At 42.7% G+C, this 18318-nt stretch overlaps 1 protein-coding gene across 1 annotated transcript; it reads left to right on the plus strand.

Annotated features, from left to right (window-relative positions):
* Positions 1 to 7514: 7514 nt before the first annotated feature.
* HSD3B1 (hydroxy-delta-5-steroid dehydrogenase, 3 beta- and steroid delta-isomerase 1) lies at positions 7515 to 16658 on the plus strand (the record flags this gene model as incomplete). Its single annotated transcript, XM_082756968.1, has 3 exons — positions 7515 to 7668; positions 12322 to 12486; positions 15430 to 16658. 3 exons carry the CDS (start codon positions 7515 to 7517, stop codon positions 16242 to 16244), a joined length of 1134 nt encoding a protein of 377 aa, XP_082613094.1. The 3' UTR covers positions 16245 to 16658.
* Positions 16659 to 18318: the final 1660 nt, after the last annotated feature.

Genomic DNA, 18318 nt, shown 5'->3' on the forward strand with positions numbered 1-18318 from the left:
TGAATCTCAGTAAAGAGTTTAACTGATTTAACTACTCAGGCTTAATCAAGTCTTTTTAAAAAGTCTAGGTAAACTACAAATGAAAACATATAATGTGTCTCTCCTTTAAACATGCAATGTAATGTTAAAAATACCTGGAAAGAGATATGGCTTCTTGCTTTCTTTAAAGTAATTTTTAAGTTCAGACAGCTACTGCTTATATGCTACTTTAGGGCTGCACAAAATGGCTGAGGTATGCTGGGCAGCAAAAGAGAACTGCCATCTTGCTGGGCACCTCTTCTGCTTAGTGCACCTTCCAGTCTTCCTATGCACACAAGACTCCATTTCTTGTACACATGCAGCTATTTTATTCTTTCTCCCCTCTCCTAATCCCCTGGATATGCAAGAACAGGAAGGACTGAGTCATTCAAAGCAGGATTCAGCTGGTGTGGGGATACCTGAACCCTGGAGCTGTTGTCCAAGGCTCCACCATTCAGCTGGTTCCTCTCCCTGCAGGACTCAAAAAAAACCTGTTGCCCTGCTCTTTGGCATAAATTGAAGCACTTCATGTGATCCATTTTAGGAATGAATCAATTTTATGGATTAGGAATGAATCCATTTTAGGACCAGTCTTCTTCAATGTTTTCATAAATGATTTGGATATAGGACTTGCAAGTTCATGGATGATGGCAAATTGGGTGGAGCTGATGACTCCATCGAGAGTGGTGTGGCCTTGCAGAAAGACAAATTAGAGGGTTGGGCAATCACCAACAACATGAAATTTAACAAGAGCAAGGCCAGGTCCTGCACCTGGGAAGGGACAACCCTATATGTACAGACTGGGGGACAAGATGCTGGAGGTCAGCCCCCCAGAAAGGGATCTGGGGGTTTTGGTTGACACCAAGCTGAACATGACCCCGCAGTGTGCTCTGGCAGCCAGGAGGGCCAAACATATTCTGGGATGCATCAAGCACTGCTGGCCAGTCAAGGGAAGGGATTGTCCTGCTCTATTCTGCACTGGTGCAGCCTCACCTCAAGTACTGTGTGCAGTTTTGTGTGCCACAGTATAAGAAAGACATAAAACTGTTAGAGAGTATACAAATTAGGGCTACAAAGATGAAGGGTCTGGAGGGCAAGATGTATGAGGAGCAGCTGAAGTCACTTGGAGGTTCAGCAGGGAGAAGTGAAGACTGAGGGGAGGCCTCAAGGCAGCCTACAGCTTCTTTACGAGGGGGACCACAGGGGCATGTGCTGATCTCTTCTCTTTGGTGACCAGCAATAGGACCCTAGGAAATGTCTTGAAGCTGTGACGAGCAGTTCTGGTTGGTTATCAGGAAAAGGTTCTTCACTGAGAGGCTGGTTGGGCACTGGGACAGGCTCCCCAGGGAAGTGGTCATGGCACCAAGACTGCTGGAGTTCAAGAAACATATGGACAATGCCTTCAGACGCATAGTCTGATATTTTGGGTGGTCCTTTGGGGACCCAGGAATTGGAATTGATGGTCCTTGTGGGTCCCTTCCAACTCAGGATATTCTGTGATGCCCATACACATTGATTGTTCTGCCTGCTCCCTGCCGTTCTTCTTCCTGTGCAGGGATTGAGGGCTGATGGTGAAATAAAAGGAGATCCTGCATTTAAAGACCCTCATGATGCACAGGAAGTAAAACCAAGATTGTAGCACTCTTTAGTTCTGGCATCTTGAGTCTTTTAAATACTTCACTCATCAATAGAAATAAACTAGATCGGATTTTCTCCCTGTTCTCATGTGTAGTCTACAGCAGATTTTATACCAACAGAATCTGCAAATATTTTGCTTGATAAAAGCAAAATAAAGTACAGTCCATACATTTTAAAATTAATATTGTTACAGTCTAAAGACAAGTCAGAAAGAGTGAGCAGAGTTCTGGTCAGATGGCTAGGACTGGGACTCAGAGGACTCAGCATTTCTACTTGTTTTCTGCTAGATTTTCTCCAGGTTTTTCTGAATTGTACAACCAGGGTATAAAAATGCAGAGCAGTGATGGAATGCTGGACCTTCTACCAACCTGCTGCTCCATCTTTGTGTGGTTGTCTTCTTTAAGATACCAAGCAGATTTCAGGGCTGTGTGTGCACTGTCCCCTGCTACCCCCTCTCCAGGGCAAGGGGGATTTGAGAACTAAGCAGGACTGTCAGCAATGAGTGCCATTTCCTTAATGCACAAATGCAGCAATAAGAGCAATAAATATTTTCCCAGTCAAGCTTGTGCCAGTGTCATGCCACAGTGATCAAGTACCGAAGGAGAGGGCTCTGGGAGTGCTAACTGCACTCTCCCATAGAGCTGTGGGCACCAGTATGTATCTGGTGTGACACAGAGCAGACAAAATAAGGCAAAATATGGTACCATTAAGATCTGGGCACATACAACTCATGGCAATGAGCTTTGCAATTGGCAGCTGTCATTTTGCCCCCTTCCCTGGCGTGGGTGAGAGGAACCACACTACCAAGTAACCTTCTGCATAAGCCCTAAGGTGGCCGTAAGAAGGCAGAAAAGAGAAGCTAGCCCTGTTAGTTCACCCTGTTTAGACCTGAATTTCTCACAGAGATAAAAGTGTCTGCAGTGATCTCCCAGAGGCCTTCACATGGAGGCCTTTCTCTCTGTTCCAGTAATAACAAACCTTGTAGGCAGACTTATAGCCAGGCAGATAAGACTCAAGAATAATAGCACATCACACCCTATGATGAACTTCAAGGCTGTACAAGAAGGGACTACATGAACGGTGTTTGTTCAGTCCCGAGAGGGCTAAATAAAGGTGGTAGAGGGGCTCTTGCCACTGCCTTTTGCTACCCAGTTGGAGGGAACACAGAAGGTGCAGCCTGACTTCTCACATGCGCATAGGAAAAAAATGAAAGACAGTGGGCATGAGCTGCAATGAGGGAAATTCCAGTTAGAAATTAGTGGAGAAAAATTCTTCATAAGGCTGGTCACACACTGCAGTGGGACCCCAGAGGTTTAGCGAAACCTGCATCCTTCAAGGCATTCAGAGCTTGACTGTCCAAAACCCTGAGCAACCTCATCTAAACTGACATCATTGTGAGAAGAAACCTCCAGAGGCTCCTTTCGAAGTTGTTGGGGAACATCAGCCCAAAAACAGTAAGAACAATATATCAGATCTGTACACTGCCTTACTACCATGGAGATGCTGAGGAAACACTTAAATATCTATGAAAGAGGCCCCAGAAAACATTTTCTGAGGAAAATAAAAATATTTGTTGAGTGAGCTTAAAAGAAGAGCTCACAGGGTTCCACCAGGCTGAGAGGCTATTGTACAAGCCCATTCTACAAGTTTTCCAAGACTTTGGAAGTTTTCTATGATCTAGATTAAGCTTTTGCCTGTGTATACCAAAGCCACACGCCCCCTTTCTACACTCTGTCCTGCTGCTTTCTGTGTTTGATTGTTGTGAATATCTCTCATGCAAATTTAAGCAAGGTCAAATCTTCCCCAAAAGCTGTGCCCAAAGAGACTGTAAACATGTGGGTTAAGAACTAATCAAACCCTGCTGCCTTCCAACATCCCTGGAGGATGTAGCAGGGACGTGGAGTCAGGCTATTTACAAGGGTAGTTTATCTACAAAATGGATCCAAATTAAACATTTTCCTTTGGCATATGTTGCAAATTTCTACGGCCTTTAGATATGTAATTCACTCATCAATTTCAGTTGAGGAAACACAGTTCTACCAAAAAGTAAAGGGAAAAAGACTAAATGTTTGTTTCTAGTTAATTGCTCAGCACAATTGTCTAAGCACACGAGCAAGGAATATTAAAGTAAGTCTTTCTCATCATGAAGATCATGTAAGGAAAGTTTACAGTCATTTTCTCCCTTCTACCAAAAGAAATTGATACTACTGCAATAGGAGAGATTTTCTTTGTTGGACTTGAATACACAAAAACATTGAGGCCTCTTAAGGTAGTGATCATCATACCTTTGTTGAAGTGTCATAAAACTATTCCTTACTATGAGAAACTGTGTTTAGTCATTCAGCATACTGATTCAAAAGTTAATAATTTAAGTCTCGTTGCCCCTTGTCAACGTGTAATCAGAAGACAAAGGAAAATGTTTCCAGGGAACAGTGCCTCCCATCCTGACGGGGAGAACCTATCCTTGGTAGATCTGTGACTCAAAGTACACCCACTTTTCCAGAGCTGCCAGCATGTAGACATTTTAAGCTTACAGGCACATGATGTTAAGAAACATGTTCATTCTTAATATGAGAAACATATGGGTTATTTGTCATGTGTTTTTTTTGGGTTTTTTTTGGTCACAATTACTCTATGTTTAGACAGCAAAAGGTCCAGTTAAACTAATACGCATGTCTGCTTTTCTCTGCTTCAGTTCTCATCAGCCTGGACAACCAGGCACAATCTAGCGACCTAAAGCAGACTTTTTTTTTTTTTTTTTTCCTGGACAAAGGTATCTGTCCTTCTCTTCCTACTCCTAGATGGTTTCTTTTGCCTGATTGAGCAGTAATACATCACTTCTGTAAAAACATACTACTTTTATCCTACCTAAAACTTACGTGTTCTGCAAAGGTTATTTTATTTATTCATTCTAGTGCCATGTTTCAGTTTGTTCTAAGTGCTGCTGGGAATTTTTCTTTCACTATTTCTCTTTTTCTGTCTTCTCATCTCCACTCTGCTCAGCACCTCTTTTCACCCCCTCCCCACCTCATGATCCCTTTTTCTCCTTGTGGCAAGTGTAAGAAAATGTGTTCTCCTAATACCAGCCAGCCATTGCCCGAAAGTATTTCTGTCACAGTAGGCACCAAGAAAGCTGGAGCACCAACCCTGTTCTTGGTCCATCAGATTAGTAACATGGGTGCAATGGGACACAGTGGGTTGCACAGGTATTACGCTATCTACTTAGTTCATGAATGGCAATTCTCCAATACAAGCCAAAATTTGCAAGCAATGATTTTCTGAAATGCAGCTCTTAGAAATGCAACCCATTCCTGTCCACCTCTGTATACATCAGGAAAATATCAGATTGTGAAGGACTTGTTTTATGATAAAGCCAAGGAGGAGGAAGACAACATAGTTAAAAATGACTGCACCCTGACACAGAGTGCAGTGTTGGCAAACTTTTTAGATGATGTTAAATTTTGTTTTAGTCTGCAAATCCCTAGCCGATGCTATAGCCTTGAATTCTTTCAAGTTGTTCCTAGTGGTTAGGGGTCTGGCGTGCTCTGGCCTCACTGCTCACTGAAGCTGCACTGTAAGCACTCTCTGGGGCGTATAGTCCTTTCCAGCATCTGCCTGCATGTGCTTCAGGCAGTACCAGAGCCACTCTGTTTGGCAGCACAGAGCAGCTGTCGTGCTACCTTGCAACACCACAGAGCAGCGCCAAAAGAGAAACTGAAGGTGAGGAAGTTCACTCTAGGCAAAATCACAGGAAAGCACCAGCAAGCACCAGTGGGTCTTAAACTGAGCAAAGTGCCACAGTCTGATCTCTGACATCCACAAAAGGCAGTTCAAATGAGGGCTGCTGTGTAGTGATATGTGAAATTCACTCAAACTGTCCCTACAGTCCTCTACACAGCATTCATGTTATATCAAGTGCTGCTCCAGCTAAGCTCAGGCATGCTAATAGATAAGCATGGTGTAAGAAAATGTTTCATATTCTAAGAGGCTCTATTGCATTGTGTCTTTTTATAATGCCTCTTTCAGGCATTTTATTTCCTTTCTAAAGGTAAAAAGGAAGTACCATTTCTGAGAAGACCATTTCTGCAGCAGCAGACTTATTTTTCCTTGCAAAATGCACATACTGCACAAAATTAATTTGCACCAGCTTCTGATATGAACATACAGAGTCAAGGTCCAGTCTGAGAGGAGCCAAGGAAAGAAGCACAAATAACATTTTTTTTAAGTTTTGTGGGGGTCAGAGAAGGATTTTCAAGGACAGTGTCATTGAAACAGTTGCCAGTATTTTATCATCTGTGTCAGCCAGAAGTTCTCTTCGCCTCGAACAAAGATGGTTTTACTTTCTTGCGGTTATTTGAAGGTGCAGTTTTGCTCTAAAAACATAATGATGGGGGATGATGTTCCTATAGCTTTTCTCCAGGGCTCTCTTTAGTGATTGAACCAAAATCATGACCACAGAATAAAGCAGGGAATTTTGGGAATTTAATGCAAAAATACAGTGCAGCATTTTTAGAGATCCACTACAGCTATGCCTGAAATCAGTGATCTTCTTTCCAGTGATCTCAGTGATTACTTGTGTTTTTGGGCTGCTTTGTCATTTCCCATAGCAGCTTTTAAGGTGGCTATCTGTTCAACATCTTTCTTCAGTCTTCCTATCTATGTTTGAGAGAGAGAAAAATACAGCTCAAGTCAGGGCATTCTGCTAGGATATAAAGACCTGGGAAGGCAATGTAAATATTATGCACTTCAAACTTATACCTAAGCCTTACCCTGGTCCCACACTAGGAAAGAGTTTTGCTAGGACTGTAGTGAACCTCTAGTGAGAAATTACCCTGGTCCCACACTAGGAAAGAGTTTTGCTAGGACTGTAGTGAACCTCTAGTGAGAAATAGCCAGGTGTTTTATGTTGGAAATGTAAAAAATAATGACACAGTTCACTCTAAAGCAAGCCACAGCCTTATTTTGATGAGATACTCTAACACCAGGCATTTCAGAGGTGAATCTTTCTTTCCAGCAGCTTTATTTAACCACTCTATACTTCAGAACATTTAATCACTTCAAAAGCCTCAAGTATCCTGAACAAATACAAAATCCCTTTTCTCAAACAGAGTTAGAAATCCCTGCTATAATGGGGGAGCACAGCATCCAAAAAACTAGAGAAGAGTTGGCATCACCAACAGTGTAAACAGCTACTCCTGCTATTTACATTTAATGTTAATGTTCTCTCCCTTCGTATTAACATTGTGTTACTCAAGCAAGCACAGCTACAGAGAGTTATGAGAGTGAGGATTTACCCTCCTAGGACTTAAGGGCCAAATTTAACGAGACATTCAGACCTTGCTGCATCAAGGACGTTCCTCTGAGAGGGGAGGGGTGGAAGCATCACATTCATTTGTAGCAAAGGAGATGTGAGAGGGAGGGGAAGCAAAATGTCCAAGGTGGTGCAGTATAGTATATAAATGCAAGAAAATCTCCTCCACAGTCTTCTGAATGCTAGAGGTGGAACCAAGGATTGAAACAGACGTCAGTGAGGTTTGTTTAGCATTGAAGTTGATATTGAGCATTTTCAGAATTAACTTCTTCAGTTTTAAATAGTAAATATTTTTTCTCTGTGCATGGAAAAATGTGTAAGCTATTTCTGTATAAGAATAGATAGCAGAAGTTAGAAATGCTTTTAAAATTATTGTTCAATGTAGGGGTCAGTTTGCTTTTCAATATTCTGTCTTTCTGGTAACACTTTGGGATCTGTAAAGACTCTGGAGGCTGATGTCCTGTGTCTGTTTTCTCAGGCAGGAGGAGAAACTGCCAGTTAAACTTCAAGAGAGAGCCATTTTGGCATTGACAAGCAACCCAGAGCAATGTCACTGGCTGGGGTAAGCTGTCTGGTGACCGGAGCAGGAGGATTTCTTGGCAGGAGGATTGTCCAGTTACTGCTGGAAGAAGAGGAGGCACTGGCTGAGATTCGGCTGCTGGACAAAGCCTTTAGTAGTGAAGCACTCAGGAGCTTTGGAAGTGAGTACCATCTTGTGAGGATGATGCTTTGTGGGTATGTGTGCTTTTGTCTCAGGTGTATAGCGTGGGCACCCTTACCTCCCACCCTAACCTGTTTTTCTAGACACAGGCTTTATTTCAGGGAGTTCTTGCTTTATCCAGCACAGAAATCAGGCATAAAACTTAACAGCAAGACTTTTCTTTGCCAGAGCCTGAGCCTTCACAAGGTCAGAAGAAAGACCAGTATACTTGTAGAGCAGCAAACAGCTGCCTTAAGCCTGGCTTCTAATTGCATCAAAACCCACATGAATGCAAAAAAATCTCACCCTTCTCCTGGGGAGAAGGAAAATGAAGCTAGTGCTGTATCTGGGGGACAGTATAACCCAGATCATGCTGCCCTGGGCTCTGATGTGCAAGTGGCAAAATTGTGGGTGCCAGTGCTGATGGTTTTCTCCAACCTGTGATCAGTTAGATTAACACAGGCCTGCATGGGATGAGATTTGTGAGGTAATAGCTTAAAATTTGGTTGCCATTATGAATACTGTAGTTGCCTGGATAGCAGAACTCTTTTATGGTATGCACAGAAGGGCCAGGACTCATTTGCAGAAGACAAGTCAGGGTTTGTTTTCTTGAATGGACTGGAGACAGCATAAATGAATGATGCACCCACAGCCAGAAGCAGTATGTGGTGGAGAAATCAGCTCAGAGTATTGTGCTTTAAATGTCCCATTTCCTGGCATCCTGAGCACTTCTATTAAAATATCACATGGGTACCTAAATTTGGTCATACTCATGAGTCCCTACCATACAGACACTTAATCAACATGCTTTCCTCCATCACAGCTTAACCTCAAAACCATTCTTCCTCCATACTGACATTATCTATGTGGGAATCTGTACAGAATACCTGCACACAATTTGTTAAAGAGCCACAATCTTTCTATAAAGTGCTGAAGTGTCAGTGAAGAACAGTAACAGTGCAGCATAAACTTGGTGCAAATTGCACAAGCCTTTAGGAAGGTTTTATATAATCTTGACTTCCTCCTTATTAAATCTCATTCACCATTTCACTATGGATTTGCTTGATGCTCTTGAGCCTCGCAGCAGTCCTTTCTGCTCTGATTTCCAGGGAGGTCCCATAGCCTGCAATTGCAGTATGCACAAGCTTCTGCAGCACCAGTAGTGTGTGTGGTTTAGCACTGATGCAGCAGGGCAGCACAGAAACATCTGCTCTGTGCCATGAAAACTTTGTGGGGACTGTGGAGCTTCCTGCAGAGCAAAAACAACTGTGTGTGTGAGCGCAGTCTTGGCTGGGCTGCTGCGGAGTTTTTGCTGATCCTTTTTTTTTTTTTTTTTTGTTAAAAAGAAAGCTCTGTGCCTTCTTTCCTTTTCCTCCCACCTTTCTTTCCTGAACATTGCCCAGATACCACCCCCTCCTACTCTTACTTTATTCCTGCTGCCTATCTGACCAGCACAGGAGGAAGGGAAAAAACAGATATCAGAACATTTTTTATTTTTTCTTTTCCCACACAGACAGGTAGTAGGAAGAGCAGGCAAGCAGTTCAGGTGTGTTTGGACTGCCTTAGGCCCTTACATTTGAACTGGTGGTCCTTCTGTCTGTATCAGCCTCTATAGCTATACTTCTTCATGTGCTTGTGCTCAGGACTACCTGAAATAGTTTCCTGCCATTCCCTCTCAAGTCCTTCCATAGCACAGCACTTTCTATTTGGAATGCAAAACCTGTGGGGCTGAAGTCTTCTCCACCATTATTTCTCCCCGTTAGTATTCTCTCCATTATTTTTCCTGCAGGGACTTTGTCTTACTGGCACATGTTGTTTGGATTTCTTGTATAGCCAGGAGCAGGGCTGAGTCATTTTCTTTCTCACTGAACTCTTGAGCACATTTTGCTTGCAGTATCTTTGCAGAGACAGGGTTGTAGCTAGTAAGACAGGAGCACGTGCAAGTTGAACATTCCAGTAGCTGAAATTGGGACAGAATAAACATCTCAGCCCCCACAGAATAAAGACACTAATAAATTGCATTGAAAATGCAATTGCCTTTACAAATGAAAAAAAAAAAAAATGTAATTAAATTGAAATTAAAAATGAAAAAATTGCCTTTACAAATGAAAATACAATGCAATTTCTAATTTTATCCCATGAATGAAAGAATTAGATCATTTTTATGAAGCATCCACTTAATCAGGAAAGTGGAGAGCTCTCATGAGCACCTCTACCCACCATCCACCCTGCAGCCCTTAGGAGCTCCATAAAAGAGCACCAAGTACTTCAAGCTCCTGAAATCCCACAGACGTTACTGGTTGCTTGAACTTTAAAGAAGACTTTGAATAAAGAAAGACAATTTAGGGCAAATAGTCTGACTGCATTGCCGAGTCAGACAGGACATTGTATTTTACTAAGTAAGCATCCCATTTCCATGCAAAAAGTACCCTGTAGCAAGCAGGAAGCATTGCTCGCAGCAGCTCAGAAGCCAGAAAAACTATTGGTGAAGTACAAGAAGCTTTCTTAGTGGCTATGTGCTTTCTCATAACTACAGAATGCAAAAATGGAGAGCTGGGTTGAATTTATTCCCTTCCTCCCTCTTCTACCTGATGCACACGCAGGTTTTGATGCCTGGGCAATGGTCTATGAAGACAGAAATCAAGTTTCTCCCTGCTGTCCGTCTCAGACTGAAACCACTATCTCTATCATTCATTTTTTCCCTCTCTCTACTTTCAAGCTCACCTGTCGTTTTCCTCTTCCCAGAGCACGCCAAGAGCAGTCTGCTGATTCCTCAGAGAAAGCTTATGTTGGTAAGGCAGTGAACAAGGTCCATGTTCTATTTTCAAGGGCAACTTCTTCTGACCAAAGTAGGAGTCAGGAGCAGCTTTCCTGTCTCATATCACACACACAACTTAAATTGCAAGCCCAAGCAAGGCACAAAGCAGCTGGACAGTGGCTTTCCAATGACCGCTACCAGCTGTCTCTGTGCTCAGCTTTATAAAAGGCAGTTTCTTTTATATTTTTCCTGAAAGCTTTGGTTTTCATGTGTAAAAACCTCAATTTGCCTAGCTTCAGCCTAGGTACAGTTACCACTCTGAAGTGAATGTATGTCAGAATTTACATTGTGAAAAACATATCTTTCAATCAATTTACAGTGGAGATCACTATAAACCACCTGAAAACACAGCCTTAGGAAATTAATGCATTCTTTAAAATAAAAGAGCACCAGACAGCACGCGGCAGTAGTAGTGCTGGAGGGCAGCAACTCTAGTTTTAGTATGAGTTCTGTAAATGTTGAGCATTTACTTTCTTGGTTCATATCTGTCTGGTTCCACAAATGAGGAGAGAAAACCAGGTAAAAAGATTAAAAGATAATTCCTACTCGTTTCTATTTCTTAGCAGCTGTATCTGTTAGTGTTTTTCCATTAAAGATATGGGATGAAATCCTGCCTGCTTTGGAGGCAGCGACAAAAAAAAAAATAGGGTAGACAAGATTTCGGTCACGGCTCAGGCTAAAAGCTGTACAAATTTTATCAAATTCTCCCCTTATCTAAACGGGCCATTGAATTCCTCTGGACGAGGGCACAGCATCGGCCTGTGCCTCGGAGCCCCCTGCCAGTAGCTGTGCCTGGGGAGCCCTCTAGCGCACGCACAGCAGAGGCTCAGGAGAGGATAAGTGTAGCTGTAGTGACACTGAGTCCTTAGAAGATGTACATCATGCTGAGAAAGTCTTCTCCCACGACACAGCTGCAGCCAGGCCACCAGATTTCGCAGGAGGGCAGCATGTCGCCGGGCTGCAAGTTTCTCCATGCCATCAGACTGTGCTGACTCGAAGCATAGTTCTGGACTGTATTAGGATGCTGCGCAGCAAAATTTAGGAGAAGGGTGGCTCCAAGATCGAGAACTGTCACATACATTAGCTGCTGAGGAGCGAGGGAGCTTGACCAGGAAGATCAGGGATTAAAGCAAGCCAGGGCTGAGGAGTGTAGCCTTGAGAGTTCAGATTTGGACCAGAAGGATATGGTTGCTAAAAATGGTCCCACCGTCCACAAGCTGAAATGGAGCCAGCACTAGAGTTATAAGAGGCATGGTAAATTGTGACCTAGGTAGGTGAAAAAGGAGTGGTTCCAGAACTGCAAGTAATGTATTAGAAGAGTTGCAATATGAGCAAAGTCAAGGAGCAGGAATTAGGTGTGAACACAGCTCTGTGTACACATTCATCACCTGAAGATGTGAGCATGAAGTGCCTGGCTGTTTGGTACTTGGATTAACACTTTTATTAATAGCCAATCACCAGAACATACATAGCTAAAGCTTCTCCCTCTGAAATTTAAAACAGATTGATGTCATACCTGAAGGAAGCTTCAGGCCCTTGACAGAAGTGGGGAAATTTCATTTAAAAAACAAACAAGCAAAAAACATGTCAAATATTGGCTGCAAACATATGGTAGGTAAACAACATAGACCTGTACAGCACTGTAGTTAGCACTTGCAATACAGCCACTGGAAAACGCCTTCTGTTTTGCCAGCCTTAAAATATTGCTTCTGTTCCTGGGCAGTCAGCAGCACCCAGGAACAGCTTCAGCATCTACGCAGTCCTTCACCACTCCTGTCAGAGCTCAATTTACGGTGCCCAGCAGGTCTTTTGCTTTGCTGTCTGCTTCCCTTGCAGGATTCCAGGGCAAGACAGAGGTGAAAATCCTGGAGGGGGACATCCGAGATGTGACATTCCTGTACCGTGCCTGTCAGGGGGTCTCCCTTGTCATCCACACAGCTTCCATCATTGACTTCTTGGGCCTTGTAGAGACGCAGCTGCTCTGGGAAGTCAATGTAACAGGTAAGCAGGCAAAGCACCTTTCTCAAACCTCTTTCTATTAAGTGCTGATCATCATCTGCTCAGGAAAGGGAACACCTGAAGTGATTTGGTTTTGAGCCAGATTCACTGGGTTGTTGTGCAGTTTGCACAGCTACACATGTGAGTGAAAGCCATGCATAGCCCTATGCAGCTCTGGCCACCTCTACAGCCAGTGTGCATCAGTCACGCTCTGCAGGGCACTGCAGGGCTGTTCACTCTTGTTTAGCACTCACATACACCGATCCTGAGATCTGCACAGTCTTTGCCTTTAGAGGGGAAAGTCATAATTCCATGCTCAGTGGACATTTTTGGAAGCAATTCATCTCTGAAATCCCAATATGCATCTAAAAAAAATCTGTAACACAATTGCCTGCATACATTTTCCAGTTTTTACAAATACTACAGGCTTTCACTGCAACTACAGGAAACTTTGATTGCCAATGCCCCAGACTGTGTGTCTCTCTGCTTCCTATTCTTTTCCTTCTTCTTCTTTTCCTTTGCCTTCATTTGCTGTTGTCTCTGTGTGTATGAGTGCAGTTCAGAGAACAGGTACTTTCCCACTTTGAGCTCATTACTAAGATTTCCCTGGCAATCTCAAGGCCGTGGGAGGGAGGGTTTTTAGTGACTTCAGCAATGGGATCTTCTTTTCTACTAAGGGCTTCCTGTTCCTTGTAAAGAAAGGTCAGATTAAGGGGGAAGGTTTGGGCTCAGGAATGGCCCATGTGGTATCAGCTGTCAGGAAATTTCAATATATTTCCAAAAGAACAAGTGCATCCCCCTTCCTGTGATCCCTCTCTATGCCTTTCAGTAAACAGGTTCTGCTTACCCTCCATGCATGCTGACCTCTCAGGACGTGTTGCTCCAGCTCCTGGGTGAGGATTTGGGGAAGATGTTCTTATTTACATTGATAGTTTTTCTGGCCCTTTGTTCTTCTCTACCACAGACAAAGGCCTTCTTCACAGAAAAATATGGAACATATTTGTATAGCAACACTTTTACAAATATTGGCTACACTCCAGTGCTCAGAGGAAGAGAGTGTTCTTTGTAGATGAGTTGTCTCTTACACACATCTTAAAAACAGTGAGATGTCATATTTGTCATTTCAGCCTGGCCTATCACTTGCCTATTTAGCTTTCAGAGCCTTTCATTTCTAGTCACTCAAAGCCACAGATTGAAAGCGGCCACAAATTAGGGCCCAGAAGGCAGTTTTTCGGGTCCTTGCCAGGAGGGAAGAGCAAAAAGGCAAGTTCCTGTAAACATGTCAATTTTTTGGTATGAAAAATAAATACACAGGGGCTGTAGTTCAGAGAGGAGATTTATAAAGCTTTCTCTTTATGACCACCCTCCTGTTACAATCTGTTTTTCACAGCAGAATGTGTTGCCTATACCCGTTAAAAAATACAAAATAAAAATTAAATGTCCCAAAAGCAGAACGGAGCTGGATCAGAGCTAGAAGGTTTATTTGTTTGCAGTGTTATTCCTTTCAGCAGGTTTAGACTTAGGCACAAAATATTCAGATTCCCCCTGACAGAGTGTGTCTGTGGATAAATTAATTTTGTCTGTGAGGGTTAGCTGAAAACAAGTGGTAAAATGAAAGCACACACCAGTACTGCTCGCAGATCAAATAGCCACTAAGGTCAGTTGCTGAATATCAAAGTCCTCTTCCCTTTTCTCCTCCATTTCTACTCTGATGCTCTTTCAGCTTTCCAACCAGCCAAGACACTGCTATGTACTTCACGGGCATGCAGCATGAAAGTTTTGTTTCTCCTAGAAAACAAAATTTTTATAATAAAAATGTGTCAAGGAACCAGATGTGTGTGTTCACAAACCAGAACATAAGCAAACAAATTCTAGTTAATTCCCACTCCTTTTTTTTTTTTTTTTTTTTTTTTTTTTAATTAAAAAATCCGCCTTGCTTCTAATTCAGGCCTATAAACATAGGACACCTAAGGAGGGAAAGTTTCCAGCTCTTTTCAGCTTACCCAGATGGGAGCAGTCTGGACGGGAGCAGACCCAACCTCCCCCATGGGAGCTGACAAATCCCAAGCACATATAGGAGATGGGTCTGGTAACTAAGAGATTGCACTTCTTTTGGCAACCCCATTCTCCAAGTGGGAACCTCCATACTTCAAGCCTTTTGAATGGGATCTCACAAAGATGATGCGACAAAGCAAGCACATGTGGATGTGGCATCTCCACATTCAGACCTCAGGTGGGAGTGTGAGAACCTCAATGAATTTTAAGTTAAATTTGCTGTGATGCAGGTGTTTTCTCTGGCTCACATTTCACACAATGCCTCAAGGGTACAGTATCTTTTTAGGAAGAGAAGAGACTTATATTAATTTTTTAGGAGGAAGGGAATTAAATAATAATTAAATATAATCCAAACAAAAGTGCCCTCTATGAATCAGTTCTTCAGGTCTATATTCAAGCTTGGTTCTTGCAATGCTGACTGAAACCAAAAGGACTTTGTGCAAATAGAACTTACAGACCTGGTCTATGGAAGATTTACTTTATTACCTGCTAAGTCAAAGATGCTCAAGTTCCCATTACTGTAAGAACCTTTTCATTTTTTACCATGCAACCTTCATTTCATGAGTTAACACTTAACCATGTGCTGTTAAAAATATAGCACATTTTGTTAGGGTGAAATTGATCCCAAATGGATATCAACTCCTAAGATAATTTTATGTTTGCTTTGTTAAAACTTGCTATCTTTTTTGATTTTATCCAGCTCCTCTGTACTTTATTACTTTCCCATATTTTTCAAACAGCATCAATGGCAGGAATAGCTAATTAAACTATTACTATATTTAATATAATTTACTAATTAAATTTTTTTCCCTGCTTGAGGAGTTCCAGGCTGGAGCCCTTTTCAGCCAACCCAGCCACATGCAACCTAACTTGCACATTTCTCTTTTGAAGGTACTCAGATGCTGCTGGAGGCATGTACCCGTTGTAACGTCCAGAACTTCATATACACCAGTACCGTAGAAGTGACAGGCCCAAACTGCAGAGGTGACCCAGTATTCAATGGTGATGAAGATACAGCTTATGAGTGTATGTCAAAATCCATTTATGCCCAGAGTAAGAGACTGGCAGAGGACTCTGTGCTGAAAGCAGATGGCCAGATGTTGAAGGATGGAGGCATGCTTCTGACTTGTGCCCTGAGGTCCATGTACATTTTTGGAGAAGGATGCCCATTTCTTCAAGGTCATCTGGATAAGTGTCTGTTGAACAAAAATGTTTACCTACGCTTCTCCAGGAAGGAAGCTTTAGTGAACCCCGTGTATGTGGGCAACATTGCCTGGGCACATGTGCAGGCAGCCAAAGCTTTGCAGGTCCCACAGAAAGCCAAAAATATCAGGGGGCAATTCTACTACATCTCAGATGACACTCCTCATATGAGCTATGCAGACCTAAATTATGAGCTTACAAAGGACCTGGGGTTTGGAATTGAGCCCCGGCTCCCCATGCCTCTGACAATGTTGTATTACTTCTCACTGCTGCTGGAGATCATGAGCTTCTTACTCAGGCCCTTTGTCAGGTACGTCCCCTCCACCAACCGTCACCTGGTCACCCTCCTGAACACCCCATTCACCTTCTCCTATAGAAAGGCACAAAAGGATTTTGGCTACATGCCCCGTTACACATGGGAAGAGGCCAAGCGGTGCACTGGTCAGTGGATTGCCTCTGTGCTCCCACAGAGGAGGGAGCACTTGAAAATCAAGGCTGCCTAAATCTTAAGAGGAGATGAGACCAGGCTGAACAAGTAGGGCCATGAGCTGAAGAAGAGCTGGGTAAACAGCAGCAGCACATAACTACAAATGAAAAAAAAAAAAAAGAAAAAAGAAAAAAGAAAAAAAAAAAGAAAGAAAGAAAAGTGCAATAGCACACTCATCTCCAAAAACAGAATAAATACATGTGAAAAGTTAATTTGTTTGTTGAGGACAGGCTGATCAGGTTATTGTATGGTCCCCATCCACCTAGTCAGCACGAAGCTGTTATTTTACTAACTCCACACAGGCAATGATTTGAACACACCAGCCTTCCTTTTTACTCCACACAACCTTTAAGGCCTTTTTAAAGCAACAAGGGCACAATTCGTCCTAGAACCATGACTAAGCTTTACAAATAAATAATACTATGCTATATTCTACTCACTCAGCTCTTGCCAGTATTATGCAGCAGGTACAAGCCACTTGATTGCAGAAGCTGTTACAAATCTTGGTCAATTTTTCAGGACTGTTGTATAATTTTCTGTGCTGTTCACTTGACAGTCCAACCTGTGAGGCATAGGTGAGTCAGGCGCAGCAGGCACTGTGAGGGCAAAAGCACAATGGTATGTGCCATAGTATTGAGCAAGGACAGTTGTGTGGAGAGAGAGGAGCCAAGTTAAGACTGTTCCTCATCCATTATCATTTTCCTACTTATGATTTATTATTATTATTATTATTATTTTTTAATTTGGTGGCAGCCTGTGAGAACAATAACTGTAACAAGATGGAAAGGCGAAAAATATTGCAGGACACTGAATATACTGAAGGGACTCCCCTGCAGATTCAAGACGTTCATGAACACTGAGGAAAAACAAACAGTGCTGACAAATAGTATCATGCTATTTTCAGATTTCAGATGGGAGCAAAGGCTAGCATAAGCTGATAAATGCATATGTGCTGTCCTTGTGCTTTTCTGATATCCCTATGAGTTTCTGCAGAATTTACAACTTGATTTTAGGGCCAAAAATGTAGAACTTGTCTGAATGAATACTTTGTCTGAATAAATTGGTGTGATCCAGCATTTTCTTCCTAAATCTAAAATTCACTTGCTGAAAACAACTCTAAAAGATGGGATGTTCTGTTCAGAATTGTGTGAACAGAAACACTTTACCATACTCTCATTTCCAGATATGCTGGCAGTTTATAGTCTGTGTTGAGTTTAATTATTCAGTGTCCTAGACATTAGATAGTACCAGTGCAAATATTACCATTTTCTTTAGTAACATCCTAGTTTAAGTATGGGATATCCAAAGTGGTAGAATACCAGCAACCAGAACTTGCAGTTATATTCTGGGGGCAGAGGAATAAGTCTTTTGAGCTTCCATTGAAGGTTTTGTACTCAGCAAACTAGTACTGTGGATGTCATTTGAATGAATGCCATCACTTCTCTCAACATCTCCATCAGAGCTCCTCCATTATTAATAAGAATGCAAATCTGTCCCATCCTGAAAAAGACGCATGAGAGTGAGGAGGTTTGCAGATACCTTAAATAATAAAGGATTTCAAATGAAATTTGGTGTTGTAAATTCAGGGATAGAATCTGCCCCGGGAAAATTGATGCGTGTGAGGAGGACTAAGGAGAATCTCCATCCTTTACTGGATGCGGGGGGAAACTTAGTTACAAGAGATGAGGAAAAGGCGGAGGTGCTCAATGCCTTCTTTGCCTCAGTCTTTAGCGGCAATACCGGATGTTCTCTGGATACTCAGTACCCTGAGCTGGTGGAAGGGGATGGGGAGCAGGATGTGGCCCTCACTATCCATGAAGAACTGGTTGGTGACCTGCTACGGCACTTGGATGTGCACAAGTCGATGGGGCCGGATGGGATCCACCCAAGGGTACTGAGAGAACTGGTAGAGGAGCTGGCCAAGCCACTGTCCATCATTTATCAGCAGTCTTGGCTATCGGGGGAGGTCCCAGTTGACTGGCGGCTAGCAAATGTGACGCCCATCTACAAGAAGGGCCGGAGGGCAGACCCAGGAAACTACAGGCCTGTCAGTTTGACCTCAGTGCCAGGGAAGCTCATGGAGCAGATCC

Source organism: Aythya marila, assembly GCF_965140915.1.
Source record: "Aythya marila genome assembly, chromosome: 1".
Taxonomy (NCBI): domain Eukaryota; kingdom Metazoa; phylum Chordata; class Aves; order Anseriformes; family Anatidae; genus Aythya; species Aythya marila.